The sequence below is a fragment of the Muntiacus reevesi genome, chromosome 3 (assembly GCF_963930625.1).
Source record: "Muntiacus reevesi chromosome 3, mMunRee1.1, whole genome shotgun sequence".
Taxonomy (NCBI): domain Eukaryota; kingdom Metazoa; phylum Chordata; class Mammalia; order Artiodactyla; family Cervidae; genus Muntiacus; species Muntiacus reevesi.
In genome coordinates, this window is record NC_089251.1 from 5075164 (window position 1) to 5090781 (window position 15618).

Consider the following 15618-nt stretch of genomic DNA (forward strand, 5'->3'; position numbering starts at 1 on the left):
TAACTGTCCAGAACATAGGCCACAGTGGGCTTCTGGAATGCTTCCTAGGAGCCCAGGAAAAATAGGGTCTGGGGTGAAAAATTCTGAGTAAAGGTGTAAAATTTGATCTGTTTCCCCAGGGCACCCACATTTTGGAACATTTTCAATTACTAACAATAATTTACCAGACTTCCCTGGGGGTCCAGTGGTTAAGAATCCACCTTTCAATGCAGGGAATGTGGATTTGATCCCTGGTCAGGGAACTAAGATCCCATATGCCACAGGGCACCTAAGCCCATGCTCTGCAACCGGAGAAGCTGACCTGCCACCACGAAGACCCAGCACAGCCAAAACAGAGAGAGACTCAATATTTTAAGAACACTGAGGGAACACCAATAAAGGCACTACTGGACTACAGATAAACTAGTCTACAGGCATCGTGCAGGGCCCCTCACCGCCATGCAGAGTCAGGGCTTCATTCCTTCTGCTTTACACTGACCTGTCCAAGGCCCCACACAGCTAGATAAGCAGCACCGTTAGCACCAGAACCCAAAGCTGTTAGACGCAAAATCTACAAACCTCTGCCCTTAACTCAAAGCTGACATGCCTCTCTACCGCTCTCCACACGGCCCCCAAGCGTCGGGAGGCTCCAGGGCGGGGCTGCTTTCAGTGTGAAGAGTGGCCACACTGTACAACTCTCAATGAAAAAACCACTCAGACACCACTGACCATTCCTTTCAACACTAGACAACAGGGTCCACAAACTACCAACAAAGGTTTTCATCCAGAGGATGAATTACCTGAAGAAATGAAAGGCCAGGGCTGATCTCCAAGGCCCCCACTCTCCACATCCCTGCTGGCGACTGGGGTACAGGAGGTTGGGTGTTGTCTGCTTTAACTGAAGGGGCCTGGGAGACGGAGGGGCAGGCCTGTTTACAATACGGGCTAAGTGTCTCCTGTTTACCTGCTGCTGCTGCTGCTGCTGGCGCTGGAACCTGGGAGGGAGTGACTTTTGGTACTTGTTGAATTCCTGCGCAGGGGACCCAGTCTCCCTGGGCCCCTCCTCACTGCCGCCACTCTGAGTCACTGCTGGAGGAACTGTGGGGACTTCTTCTGAAAACGTGCTGGCGGTCTCCTGGGCAGAGAACTCAGGGGAGCCTACAGAACAAGTAAGTGAAAAAGAGGCCAGCTGAGTTCATGAAAGCTTAGCTGAGTGAATATTTAATGGCAAATGCTTTTTCTTGTTGGCACATACCTTCCACTGCTAAACTATTTGCATCCCCAAACCCCGGTACTGGGCTAACACCTCCCATGACCGAGCTCACAGCCTCCCCCATCACAGATGAGAAAACGAAGGGTGGAGAGATTAGATGAGCTGCCTGAAGTCGCACGGTCAGCAGTAGAGCTGGGATACAATTCCAGGTGAGAGAGGGTCTATTAAGATGGACCCAGCGCAACAGAGTGGACGAGGCCTCAAAGAGAGCCCACATGCCCCCATCTCCACCCAGAGCTATGTGAGTCAGGCCGGCCAGACAGCCCCTCTGAGGATGACAGCTGCAACCACCCCACGGGGCTTGTGTGAGGATTAACTGGGCCGGTCCACGGAGTGCGCTTCAGACAAAATGCTCCCCGCGGTTTCCAAGACTGTGCCCTTGGAGTCCCCTGCTGTCTTCCCCATCCCAGTCTTGCATTCTTTTCTCCAGCTTTATTATAACTGATGTTTGCATTCATAAGAAATCTACTGCCGAGAACAAACATCAGTGCCAAGCCTGGGGGTGGGGGCAGTGTCCCAGAGGAATGCTGATGGGCAGGGGAGTATGGAAGCGCCGGGGACACACCCCACACCCAGGCCCACGCTGCACCCTGCCGTCCACTGCCTGACTCTCTGCTGCTTCCTCAGTAAGTCTCTGACACTGGGCGCAGGCTTCACTCAGACTTCAGTGACACAACATTTATAGAAGGACCAGGGTCTGAGCTCCTTGGCCAGAAGGGCGCTGACGACCACCAGGTCACTGGTACGCCCTCCATCCGAGAAGCTTTCAGCAACTAAAACTAACATCAGGCCCTTCTCTACTTTAGAGACTTGGTTTGAGTTCATTTAACAAAGTCACAAAGAACATCAGTCAGTTCAGTTCAGTTGAGTCGCTCAGTCGTGTCCAACTCTTCGAGACCCCATGAATCGCAGAACGCCAGGCCTCCCCGTCCATCACCAACTCCCAGAGTTTATTCAAACTCATGTCCATTGAGTCAGTGATGCCATCCAGCTATCTCACCCTCTGTTGTCCCCTTCTCCTCCTGCCCCCAATCCCTCCCAGAATCAGGGTCTGTTCCAATGAGTCAGTTCTTCACATCAGGTGGTCAAAGTACTGGAGTTTCAGCTTCAGCATCAGTCCTTCCAATGAACACCCAGGACTGATCTCCTTTAGGATGGACTGCTTGGATCTCCTTGCAGTCTGAGGGACTCTCATATCCAACACCACAGTTCAAGAGCATCAATTTTTCGGCGCTCGGCTTTCTTCACAGTCCAACTTTCACATCCATACATGCCCACGGGAAAAACCATAGCCTTGACCAGATGGACCCTTCTGACCATATTATTAAAAACTAGAGCAAGAGATACCCTCCACCACTGAACACTGCTCGGTGTCTCTGCTGCAGCCATGTGACCCAGTCCTTTTAGAATTAATCTCAGGGAAAATGTATTCTAAGAAGTGGGCAGGCTTCCTTCAGTGTCACAGAGAGCGCTGTGCTCCTACGGAGGTCCTCCGGCACCCACATCCCCACTGCTGAGCAGCAGTGATAACGACGACAGTGATGACACCATGAGAAGGCGGGTGCTTCTGCACCTAGAAATGTGCCGCGTGCTTCATGACATCATCTCCCAGGACCCTGAGCCCAGGGGGCGGAGGTGGGTACAAATGCTCTCCAACCCACTTCACGGGCGAGGAAAGTGGGGAGTCAGAGGAGAGGTGTCAGAGGGGAGGCACATGGCCAGCTGGCTTCAGTGGTGAAAACAGGATGTGAACCCAAGTCCCTGATCCAGGCCTGAACTCTTAACAACTGGGATCCCTGTGTGTCCACCTATTGGCCACAGTTCGTGCTAAGCAGCCAGGGAGATGCCCAGTGACACAGCCCTTGTTTCCAAGTCAGGGGCCAGGTTCACTGCTCACCTTTGTGGACGGCAGGGCCGTTCTCCTGGGGAGCCACCTTCTCAGCCCCCGGAGAGCGGGGAGCTTCCTTCTCTGCCTGCTTCTGGGCCTCATTCGCACGCTGAGCCTGCTTGCACTTCTGGTCAAGCTGCTTGAGTTTGGCGGCACAGGCTGCCAGCCTCTCCTCACGCGCCCGGCGCTCCTCTTCCTCCCGGCGCTTCCGGGCTCGCTCCACAGCCTCGGACATCTCCGACTGGACGAACTTCTGCCGCGGGGGGGGCTTGTCCTCTTTGTCCTCGGCAGACTGCTGCCGAAATACGGTGCCCATTGAGGACTTCTGCTGAGAGAAGACGGTCAGAGGATGTCACAACTCAGAGACAGGCCAACCCCTGGAAGGGGTCGGCTCCCTTCTCAAGACCCTTGGGTACCTTCAAGAGGCCTTTGGCAAGAGGACCTGGGCTTCAATCCTGCTCTGCCCTACACTGTATTTGGAAAGAGGGCTGGGCAAGCACCAACAGTCTAAACCCTAATTTCTCTTTTGGAAACTGTTGATAAACAAGGAAGCCCTCCATGTTGTAAAGGTGCACGGAATTGTTTGCAAACCTCTTAGCACCATGACTGAAATGCAGGAAACATTTAAGAGAATGGGCGCTCCTGCAGCCATCTCTGGGCACGCAAGGTCAGGGTGTCCACAGCTAAAGAACAGGAGCAGAAAACCTCATGCTCATCACTTCTCAGCCACAGAACTGCCCTACTGCTCCTCCCACAACAGCAGATGAACCTCTTGACACAAAGAGCCCCAAGACACCAGAACTCACACTCACAGTGAGGTTTCAAACTGATTAAATGTAAAAACAAAACAGCATCTCTAAGAGCATCTCTTTAAGGTATTTTATCTACTTTTAAGTCTCAAGTTGATTGTTAAGTTACTAGACAACCACCAGGGTGCCAGCGATGCAGTGTGAAAACCTCTCAATTCTGGGAATATTTCTCACTGATTTTCAGGAAAAGAAACTGCAGGCAGAATATGCAGCAGTACAAAGGATAGGCTGGGTCCCTGGACCCCAGCCACTGGAAGTCTAAGGACATACAACTGGCAGAAAAACAGACAACTTCTTGTTTTGAGGGATAGTTACACAGATGAATGTAACTGCTGAAAAGTCATCAGACATATAAAACCAAGATCTATTGTGTCTTTTCTTGTATTTTAATTGTTACTGTTCAGTTGCTAAGTCTTGTATGACTCTTCTGCAACCTCATGGACTATAAGGTTCAAGAAAAAGGCTGCCTCAGGTTTAGAATAAAGCTTAGTCGCTCAGTTGTGTCTGACTCCTCATGACTTCATGGACTGTAGCCCGCCAGACTCCTCTGTCCACAGGACTTCCCAAACAAAAATACTGGCATGAGCTGCCATTTCCTTCTCCACAGAACAGTCCTGACCCAGGAATCGAACCCATGTCTCCTGCACTGGCAGGCAGGTTCTTTACCACTGAGAAGCCAGGGAAGCCCTTTATGTAAATTACACCTTCATAAATGCAGTAAATAGCAGTGACAGTAGAGAATGATTTTTCTCCTAAAAACTAACTTCTTATAATCCAGAGACAATTACTACAAGATTATAAATGTCTAGTTTGGAAGCACAAAGGTACTTTTTACAAAATATAACTGGGGCCAAGGGTGCACTCTCCTTTTACTTTGCCCCGACCACTGCCGTCTGTCCAGGCACCACAACAGCCGTGTACTGTCTCACCTCGAGTCTCCACTAGGACACGTCTGGCCCCTGATGCTCAGGACACCTGGATGATCCCTAAGGCACACCCCTGATTATTCCCTTCGCAATTTCCCAGAAATGAAATACCAGAATCAAAGGGTATGTGCATATCATGAAAACTACAGACGTGCCTTTCAAAACTGCCCGAAGTGAGCTATCATTTTATAAACTAAATATTCTGCAAAACATTTAAGCTGTGACAATCTTTTCAGAAATTTGGATTCATGAAATGATAAGGTTTTATCTTTGCTGACTCTAGATAATAATAAAAACACTCAAGATAATTCAGCGTTGTTATGAGCAGATCAAAATAAAAAAAACTTCTTTTGAATACTGAGCAACCCCAATATAGGAATGAAATCTGGGTTAATCGCAAGATAATTTATAAGAGCTGTATTTTCATTCTTGTGTCCCCTGTACCGAGCACAATGCCTAGCAAGATATGGTATGTGCTCAGCACAAAAAACTCAAGATAAAGGGTATTTTCACTTTAGAGGAAGGTGTGGAACAGGAGTCCTTTAAATAGCAAAGTGCACTGAAAATAGCAAGTCTGCCAAGTTTATTTAAATTAATGCCTTCCCCTCCACAGCTCTGCCCTCCCTGCTCAGTTCCATCCCAAAGTCAGGCGGTGTGGCAGAAGCAGGCCTGCACCTGGTGCCGGGGGGTCAGGCAGCTCAGGGCAGGTGGTCAGAGCCCAGGCAGGTAAGCAGGGTGTCCTCATGGAGGTGTGGCTGATGAGGAAGGTGCAGTCCAATCAAGTGGGGGGAGGAAGGAACTTCTAGAAGAGAGGGCTCAGCAGGGCAATTCAGGGTCTCTGGGAGAGGGGGGGCTGACATCTGAGGAGCTGAAGAGGGCACCTGTGCAAGGGAGAGGGTGAGGGTAGAAACAGGGAGACTAGGGAGACAACAGGAAACAGCCAGAATGAAGTGTGTGTGTGTCTGTGTGTCTGTCTCTCTCTCACACGCACACATTCCCTAACTCTGTGTGTGTGCGTCTGTGTGTGTCTGTCTCTCACACACGTGTGTCTCACACACACACATTCCCCAACTATCCATGGAAAAGGCCAGAAGTAGCGGCACTCCTGGTGCCCATGTACTGATTTCGAAGTGTCATTAAAGGCTGACTCCAGGGCCAAGGCCAGGTAAGGACAAAATGAGCAGAACAAGAAAAGCTTGTTCTACCAGAAAGCAAGGAATCCCTCAAAAAAAAAAGAATGGAGACAGTGAAAAGCACACGGCTGCCAGTCTGAAGCTCCCAAACCAAAGACAACCGGAACATCCAAAGAAACAATATGAGTTAATTAAAAATTTGATGATAAACAGGATATTCATAGTCTTAAAGTAACTAGCCACAAAACTGCTATCAATTACAAATCTGCAGCATATGTGAAAGCTCAATGTTATAAAACCCAGTAGCCAGCACCTCAATCCTGAGATTAAAGTAAGCCTGTCACAGCGGGCAGAGAGGGATCAGGGTCACCCAGGAGGGAGCCATGAGAAGAGGCAGTGCCAGCTCTGAGAGACTCTAGCCAAAAAAGGGAAGCCTTGAACCCCACCATGAGGAAGCTCCAGACGAACGGTACACTGTACAAAGCAGTTGCTTCTGATCTTCCAGACCGTCAACCTCAGGAAAGTTGAGCAAAGGCTGAGGGTCTGCTTCACACTGAAGGATGCCTGACCTTGACCCAGATCCCTGTGCATCAAGACCATCAACTGGACAGTGGGGGCAGTGGGACGGGGTCTGCAGACGAGGAGGCAGTGGTATGTCAATGCAAGCTTCCTGGATTTGACTGTGCTTACCTAAGAAGCGTTCTGTGGTGACAGAGCCTGATGAGACTAGCAACTTACTCTTCAAATGGCTCAGGAAAAAATATTCTTTGCATTACACCAACTTTTCCGTAAGTTGTGACTGTTCTCAAAATCCTTAAAGAAGAATTTTTTTTAAAAAAAAAAAAAAGAATTTTCAACTGTAAAAAAAATAAAAAGAGGGACTTCCCTGGAGGTCCAACTGTTAAGACTCTGCGTTTCCAATGCAGGGGGCTCAAGTTCAGTCTCTCGGCAGGGAACTAGATCTCACATGCTGCACAGTGTAGTCAAAAACAAACAAAAAGGGAGGGAGGTTCAAGAGGGAGGAGACACATGTATACCTATGGCTGATTCGTGTTAATGTAGGGCAGAAACCAAGACAATACTGTAAAGCAAATATCCTCCAATTTAAAATAACTTAGAAAAAGAGAGAGAGAAATGTCCGCTTAGACTTTTTCAGAAAACCAACCAGACCACTGAACTCAGTGAAACCTAACTGAATGTCCATCTGAAAGAGTTAGACTCTGGCTGTAGTGACCAGGGACACACCACATTGAGTCCCCAAGCTGGCCACCACTCAGCATTCTCTGAGCTGGCTGAGACTCCTCCTGCACACCCCCACCCACGATGGGCTCCTGAAACCTCCCTGGCTTCATCCCTTCCTGTTCACTGTAAATGCACAGAACAGCCTTTCAGGTGACCTGCTGGAGTCTCTGCCTTGGATCTCTGGTCAACTGAACCTGGAAAGGGCTCGTGTGCACTCATGCACAGGCATGTCGCCCCGCCAGGCGGGCACAGCAGCCCTCCCCCAGCGCCCACGGTACCTGGTAATCAGGGCCCGACGCCCAGCTGTGCGGCTTCCTGGAAGGCGGCTGAGGTTCCGGCGCCTTCCGGACGACACGGGTCACGCCTCCTGTTTCACTCCAGTCTTTTCCTTCCTCTTGGGTGCGCTTGGCATCAGCACTGTCTGCAGAGCTCAAGGACAACTGCCGCTGCCTCCTGGGGTCCCAACTGTTCCTAGGACAAACCGTGCAAGAGTTGGTTTTCCTGGTCGCTCCAGACACGGTCTCATCTTCTAGGTCAGACCATTAGGAATTCTAAAGTTAGCTTCTACAAACCGATTTCCTTCATAAAAGACCCACCGTGCACTCCCTTGATGGGTGAGAGAACACGCCCAGAGCACCTACACCAGCACCCAATTTACCAAGTCAGCCCTAAACACACAGCTCCAGGCAGGATGCTTCACACCCATTACTTCATCTACTGCAAAAAAAAACAAACAAAAATGCCTCTACTTCGTCCGTCAAAAATGCCTCTACGTCCTCCATTTTAAAGAGCTGGTCACTGAGCCTCTGGGAGGTGGGGGAGCGGCTCACAAGAAAGAGCTGATAGAGTTGAACCCAGGACTCCCACCGCAGGCCCTTCTGTCTATGCCAAAGCCCCATCCCAGGAATGAACAAATGCTGCTCACAACAGCAGAAGAGGGCTCGCTGAGTGATGCATTAGAAAGAGCAAGAGGAGCAACGCACACACTGGATGGAGGAGGAGAAGACAGACGCCCAGCAGAGGCTACAGGAAGGCTTGCTGAGTAGTGCTCACCCTTACACGCTGCAGTGCAAACAGAGGCTCTGTGACAAAACACGTGCCCATCTACGCGCACCTCTTCTATTGCAGAAGTGGTGCCCAAAAGCCCAGCGGGAGTACAGAGAAAGCCCACACATGCTCGTGCACACACACACGCACAAACGCTCTGGAGGTGGAGGGAGATGAGGCAGGTCAGGAGGGTCAGGAGACAAGAGACAGGGCAATGACTGCCAGTGCCTCCTGACAGCAAGCCAGGAGGCGTGGTGCCCACAAAAGTTTCCCGATCTGCCAGGAAAGACCCGAGTCTATCAAAGACGATCACTAGACCACAGGGCGAGGATGACAGGGAAGGAGGGACCAGCTAGCCAGCTTCTGGATGGTGCATGAAGGAAAGGATGCAGGTCCCAGTGGCCCCAGAGACAGTGAACAGAAAGGAATGGAGCCAGGGAGGTCTCAGGAGCCCATCATGGGTGGGGGCGTGCAGCCAGCTCAGAGAACGCTGACTGGTGGCCAGATTGGGGACTCAATGTGGTGTGTCCCTGGTCGCTACAGCCAGAGTTTAGTTCTTTTAGATGGACAGTCAAGTCACATCAACTCAGAGAGAGGAACAGAGTTCCTCCAATGAATCTGCAAAGCTTCACGTTTCCACTGATTTAAATTCTGGATCACATCTCCTTCTGAGCTTAGTTCCAAAAACTGACCCATAGATATTTATTTCCCAAGGGCATCCAAAGCTTCGGTTGAAATTAAGCAGCATTAAAATAAATTACAGAAGCCGCAATTAGCTAACTGTCTGTGTGCCAGCTGAGAAAGAGTGACAGAAGATCCTTACCAGCTCCCTGCAGAAGAGGAGCTGTGAAGCCGAAGATGACACAAGACTCGCAGACCCAACTAAATAAACATTCAATTATTGACAGTAAAACAGACAAAGGGAAAAAAAATACCAAAGCACTACTATCTAAGCAATATAAAACAGTAATCACATTTTCACAGAAAGCACAGTAAGTCTAACAGATACATATACAAAGGAAACAGGCAATTCCATACAAAGAGAAGCATCCATATTTGCCAATACTGGGGTGGTGGTGGGGTGGGCAAGCGGATTAAAGAGACCACAGATACTATTTTAAAAGCACAAGCCAGTGCTGCTGGTATTCTGCTGAAAGCTAGACCAGCTAGACTACAATTTAAGTATTTTCCAAATGGTGTTGGGAGCAAGAATCAGTCCAACGAAATGATCCCAAAAAAGAGAGAGAAAAGATTCAAATGGTCAAATATGCTTAGGCAACATGGCATACCCTGCTTTCGGCTCCTCCCCCAACTCCCAGATTCCCAGCAGGCTATGGCACGCACACCCTAGGCTCTGGGCACCCTTGGAGTAGAGTTGAACCCAGGCAGTTTCCCAAATCTGCTTGGCCAAAGAAACCTTTAGGGGAGCCACTCTCAAAGCAATCTGCAGAACAATCAGTCTACAAGACACACTTGGGCAAATGCGGGCACGATGGCTAAATGGCTAGGACTCAGCCAGCCATGCCTGGTGCCCACCCTGGCTCCCCGCCCCCAAACAGCTGTCCTTCCATCTGCAAAATGGTAACAGTATCTGCCCACGTGAGGGCGCCGGGGTGACCAGGACACGCACAGCTCACGGAGAACACCAGTGCACCTATATCCATTAAATGTCATATGCCCCCCCTCACCAACCCCCACGCCGGGAGCAGTGCTTGAGCAGGGATGAGGCCCTTACCACTTTGGCCTGCCGTCCTTCACCACTTCCTCCTCCTCCTCATCATCACTGAACTTCAGCTTCTCGGAGTAGTCCACTTCTTCATGGAGGCCTGCAACAGGAGGAGGGCCAGCGAGAAGGAGACAAGATGCACATCCCAGCAGTGGTAAGAGCACCGCTGGGATAGGGGGAGGGCTGCCTCCAGGCAGGAAGGGCGCCAGCCCACCTGGCTAAGGGGCACCCCCGGCTGCCACCCCAGAACACACACTGCAGAGAGAAGTGGAGGACAGGACTAAGACTCCACACCCCCAGGGCAGGGCCCGGGCCTGACCCCTGCGCAGGGCTCTGGGTCCCACAAGTAACACATGGTGCAGCCAAACAAGTAAACAAAAATCACATTAAAGCAAATACAAGTGACCATACGTAAAACAGACAGCCAACAGGAATCTGCTGTCTGGCTCAGGAAACTCAAACAGGGGCTCTTTATCAACCCAGAGGGGTGGGATGGGAGGGAGATGAGGGAGGTTCAGAAGGGAGGGGATGTATGTGTACCTATGGCTGACTCAAGTTGAGGATTGACAGAAAACAACAAAATTCTGTAAAGCAATTATCCTTCAATTAAAAAATAAATAAACAAACAACAACAAAAATACAAGTGAAAGACAGTACTGGCTTTGGTCACAGCACAGTAGCCTCTCTGGTTAGATTAACTCTGTTAAGAGAACAGTCCTTAAATCTGTGCAGACCAAGTTTTCTGCAAGTATGTTAGAAGGTGAGGAGTGAGCAGAAGCAGGCAGACACCAGCCAGGAGGCCTCCCCGCCAACACACTCTCCTGAGCAGTGAGATCTGTGAGTGGCTGCTTTGCCCCAGGGCCCTCCCAAACCCAAGTGGCTCAGGTGGCAGAAAGTGTCCGTCAACTGATGAGTGAGTACACAAAATGTGGTAGATCTACACAATGGAACAGGATTTAGCCATAAAAAAAAAAAAAAGAGTTCACACACAAGCTACAACATGATGATCCCTGAAGACATCATGCTGAGTGACAGAGCCAGGTGTGAAAGGCCTCATATCCTACTGTGCTACTCCATTTGTACAAAATGTCCAAAACACGCAAATCCACAGACACAGAAAGTAGATGTGCTTGCCAGAGGTTGTGTGTGGAGGGAGGGGTCACTGGGAGTGAGTGCTCATGGGTACGGGGCTTCGTCTGTGGGTGATGGAAATGTTCTGGAATTCAACAGTGGGAATGACCTGTTAATATACTAATCGTCTCTGAATGGTAGACTTTAAGGGGACAAATTTTATATAATATGAAAATCTGTCACATGAATTATATCACTGAAAAAAGGGATGTGACTAAAAGCCCAATCCAGTTAGAGTTAGATCTGACAACAAAGCAAGTGTGATCACACGCTATCTCCCAGAGCCTCGCAGGGCATACAGATACAAATGGGCTGAAGGGTGTGGATGCAAAAACACAGCACAACAACAATAAACACTGTCTGAACAATGACCTGACACAGGGCGAAACAGACTCCAAGACAAGACATGTTAGGAGAGATGAAGAGTATGTGAGAACAATATAAATGGTCAGCACATCAGTCATAAAAAAATTAAAAAATTAAAAAACAGCTTCAAAATAAATGAAGCAAACACTGACAGAATTAAAGGGAGAAACAGATAAATCTGCAATTGTAGTAGAGTCTAATACCTTACTTTCAGTAACTGATACAACTAGACAAAAATGTTAGTACATAAGACCTGAATGACACTACCACCCACCTTGACTAAACTGATACATACAGAATGTGACATCCAACTATAGAATACAGTCTTTTCAAATGCATTTAGACTATTCACCAAAACAGACCACATATCCTGGTGATAAAACCAGTCTTAATAAACTGGAAAGAAAAGAAGTCACACAGAACATGCCCTTGTGACTACAATGGAATTAAATGAGAAATCTACAAAGTTCCAATTAAAATGATCATTGAACTAGAAAACAATCAAACAACGGAGAAAATTAAAGCCAAAAGTTCTTTGTAAAGATGAGTAAAACTAATGAGCCCTTGGCAGAAGTAAACAAGAGAAAAAAATACAAATTACCTAATTATCAGGGATGAAAAAGAGTGATATCTATACCATTACAAATCTTACATACATCATTTAAAAAAAAAAGATTCTAAATTTATATGAAAATGGACTTAGAAGAGTAAAATAATCTTAAAAATGAACAAAGCTGGGAAACTTACACTAACTTACTACAAAGGTACAGTGTGGTACTGGCATAAGGATGAATAAATAGAACAAAAGGGTCCAGAAATAGACCCAAATTTAGGTGATCAATCAATTGTTGGCAAAGGTGTCAAAGCAATGACACAGGCAAAGAGAAGTCTTGTCACAAATGGTCAGAACAACTGGGTATCTTGTTGGGTTAGGGTTAGGGTTAGGGTTAGGGTTAGATTAAAATGAACCCCGACTCCCATCTCACACCATATACAATTTAATACATGGACCACACATCTAAAAATCAGTCTTAAAATTATAAAACATAAGGGAGTATCTTTGCCACCAGGAGGGACAAAGATTTTTATAAAAGACACAATAGTAAAAACCATAAAAAACACAAATCTATAAGTTAAACTTCATCAAAATTTAAAACTTCTGCTCATCAAAATGCAGTGCTAAGAAAATGGATCAGGCAGGCAGTGGGAAAAAACTTTTAAGTCTCCAAGGATGTGTATATGAACACTCAAAAAAGATACCAGTAGCCAAATCGGCATGAAAACAAGTGTATGATTACTCATCAGCAAGATGCAAATTAAAAGCACAATGAGCTAACGCTACACACCCACCAGAATGGCTAAAATTAAAGAGACTAACATCAGAGCACTGTGAGGATGCAGAGCCAAATTCTCAGAACTGCCGCTGGAGTACACACCAGCCAGCCACCACGGAGGCCTGGGTGCTTCTGACAAACCTAATCACACCCCTCCCCTTTAACCAACGACTCCACTACTGGACACGAACTCAAGAGAAATGAGAACGGCATCCATAATACACTTTCGGGCAAATTACAGGATTTGATACAATGACACATACCTCAGTAATTAAAAGCGACCACTGACATATGTAATAACACTGATGGATCTCGCAAACCTTACAGAAGGAAAGCTGCACCACTCCATCATCTGCAGTTAGGATTCACCAGAAGGGGGAGGCCTGGGGCAGAGTCGGGAGGAAGACTGGCTAGGGAGGAACGGAGCGAGTGCTGTGTCTTGACGTGGCTGTGCTGCTCAAGCACGTGGGTTTATCAAACCCGTACAACTAAATGTGCGCCTTTTACTTGGAAACAAACGTCCAGAAGAATTTTAAAAGAAAATAATCAGATTGAGAGTGTGGGTGATTATGATAATGTACAATGTTGGAACTTGATGAAATGCAGTGACAGGGCGCTATGTGGGGCTCATCACACTCCTGGTTTAATTAACTCTTTCGTTACAAAAATTCTTTCTAAAAAAAAAAATTAAAAAAAAAATTCTTTCTCCCTCCAAGAGTAAGACAAAAGACCAAGACAAAGACAACGTGGCTGTGTGAGGAAGCAACTGCTGGCAAGGGTACCAGCAAGGATCTCTCAGGGCCCAAGGCTGTCTGCTGCTCCCTGCCCCCAGGGGTCCCTGTAGACTCTGTGTCAGAGGAACTGCCAACCTTGGCAAGAAGCAGAAGCAAGAGTGTGGTCCCCGCCTGCTGAACCGTCAGCTGAGAGCCCACCAGCAAGTGCACCACCCACCTGCCCAGCCATCATCGGCGTCGGTGTCCAGGTCGTCGAGGCCCTTCAGGTTTTCTGCGTTGACGATGGTGGGTCGTGGCGCCCGCTCCACCAGTGGCCTCAGGGGACGGGTTGGGCGGCTCACTCCCAGTCTGTTTTCTTTTCTGATGACAGAGAGGAGGGTAAAGACGCTGAGCTGGTGTCAAGGACACAGATAGAAGCAAACCCAAATACTTCTCCAAAATTATGTCCCCCCACTGCAAAGGTTCACACGTGCCCTTGATATTATAATCCGCCTCCCTTTTAAAGAACATAAAATCAACAAATACATCCTCAAGAGAAGTTCTGCTTCTTTTTGCAGTTTTAGATGCTCGGTGTTAAATCTATGGTGACAGCAATAAACAGCTACCAGAACCTGAACTCACAACCCCTCCTCTCATCCTGGGCTATCAGGCTGGTTTCTAGCTTCTGAGGTCTCCAGAAGTCAAAGCACTTTCCTATGTAAACCCACTGCACTGTCCCAATATCGCCAACCAGGGTGACTTCCACACATGTGGCTACAAGGCAAAGGCCTTACCCGTCTTGGTCATTCGTCTGGAACTGTCTAAAAGGGACACGGGGCTCAAGACGGAGCTGAGGAAAGGGAAAAGATCCTCGTTCCACTGTACCCTGGTTCTCTGATGACTGTGGTGAACACATCTGAAACATAACATCAATGAATAGGGTTTTCCAATAATGGCCCAGAGTCTAAGTTCCACTGGCATTAGAATTTGTTCTGGCAAATGGGAAACAGAAATAGGAAAGTCTTGGGTTTTCCCAATTAATCCTATCACCATCTCCCCCATTTTTCCTGCCATCAGTACACAAATCTGGGGACATGTGTCTTGGGGAATACCTGCCTCTCCTTCTTCTAAAAGAACCAAGGTTAAGATAACATCCACATCACCAGGGAAGAAGCCAGAGGCCCTTAAAATTTGAAAAGGGGGAGTGAAAATGCAAAAGTAATGGAAACCTCCAAGGTAAGGTACCAGGGCAAAGAGACTGGGTGGGATGGCGGGGGGACACCCACAGTGGACATTCAACCACGTGAAGTTGGTTCTGCCGGACATGAACAATCTGACGATGTGGGGACAGAATGCACACTCTGAAGACTTACAAAAGCAGGAAGCATGTCATGGTATGTAGGTGGGTGGTATACATTCCCCAAGAACTGTGAAGCCCCTTTTCGGACAGGCTGAGCCGGGCGGAGAGAGGGGTCCTTAGAATCGCTGGTACATGCCGAGGAGGGGGCTCCGTCTCCCGCACTCGAGTTCCTGCTGCCCAGCTCAGTTGGGGAGGCGCTCAGAGACGTGGCAGAAATTATGTTTCGCCCACCGCCCTCCCTCCAGCTTGTCACATCTGGAAATTGAAAGGGGGCAAAAGGGGAGAGGAAAGAGGAGGGGGGAGGAGGGATTTATGAGGTTCTGAAGGTCAAGGGACCCCCCTCACTCACCAAAAATTTAAAAAAAAAAAAAAAAAAAAAAACACCCAAAAGTGAAAAATTGAGTTGACTGGTCAAGTCTGTCAGGGAAGGTGGGGGGCATCCGGCCAATGAGTATGAAATTGCTGAGGGTGTCTGACTGTCAGAGAAACACAAAACATGGTCTGCTCAGAGGCAAGGCAAGTGTAAACAAGTCTTCCTTCATCAACTCAAGAGACCGCACAACCTGAGACCTAACACCCCAAAGAGACCCAGAAGGCTCCGAAAGAGCAGTCTTGGGTCACTGTTTCCACTAACACTAACCCAGTCCCATCAGGGCTGGTACCGGGCTTGGCACTGGACTTGATGTTGGAA

The 15618-nt window shown here is 48.3% G+C and overlaps 1 protein-coding gene across 13 annotated transcripts in view; it reads right to left on the reverse strand.

Moving 5' to 3' along the window:
* The window catches only part of PRRC2B (proline rich coiled-coil 2B), an 84195-nt gene that overhangs the window by 29887 nt on the left and 38690 nt on the right, over positions 1-15618 (reverse strand). For 6 of the 13 annotated variants that reach the window (XM_065928216.1, XM_065928219.1, XM_065928217.1 and 3 more), the window contains 7 exons: positions 14941-15182; positions 14362-14483; positions 13806-13948; positions 10033-10123; positions 7529-7721; positions 3150-3468; positions 944-1137 (listed from right to left, as the gene is read on the reverse strand). In XM_065928216.1, coding sequence (XP_065784288.1) covers positions 944-1137; positions 3150-3468; positions 7529-7721; positions 10033-10123; positions 13806-13948; positions 14362-14483; positions 14941-15182 — 1304 coding nt within the window. The remainder of the gene's footprint in view (positions 1-943; positions 1138-3149; positions 3469-7528; positions 7722-10032; positions 10124-13805; positions 13949-14361; positions 14484-14940; positions 15183-15618) is intronic. The other 7 variants (XM_065928226.1, XM_065928224.1, XM_065928222.1 and 4 more) reach the window with 3 other exon arrangements.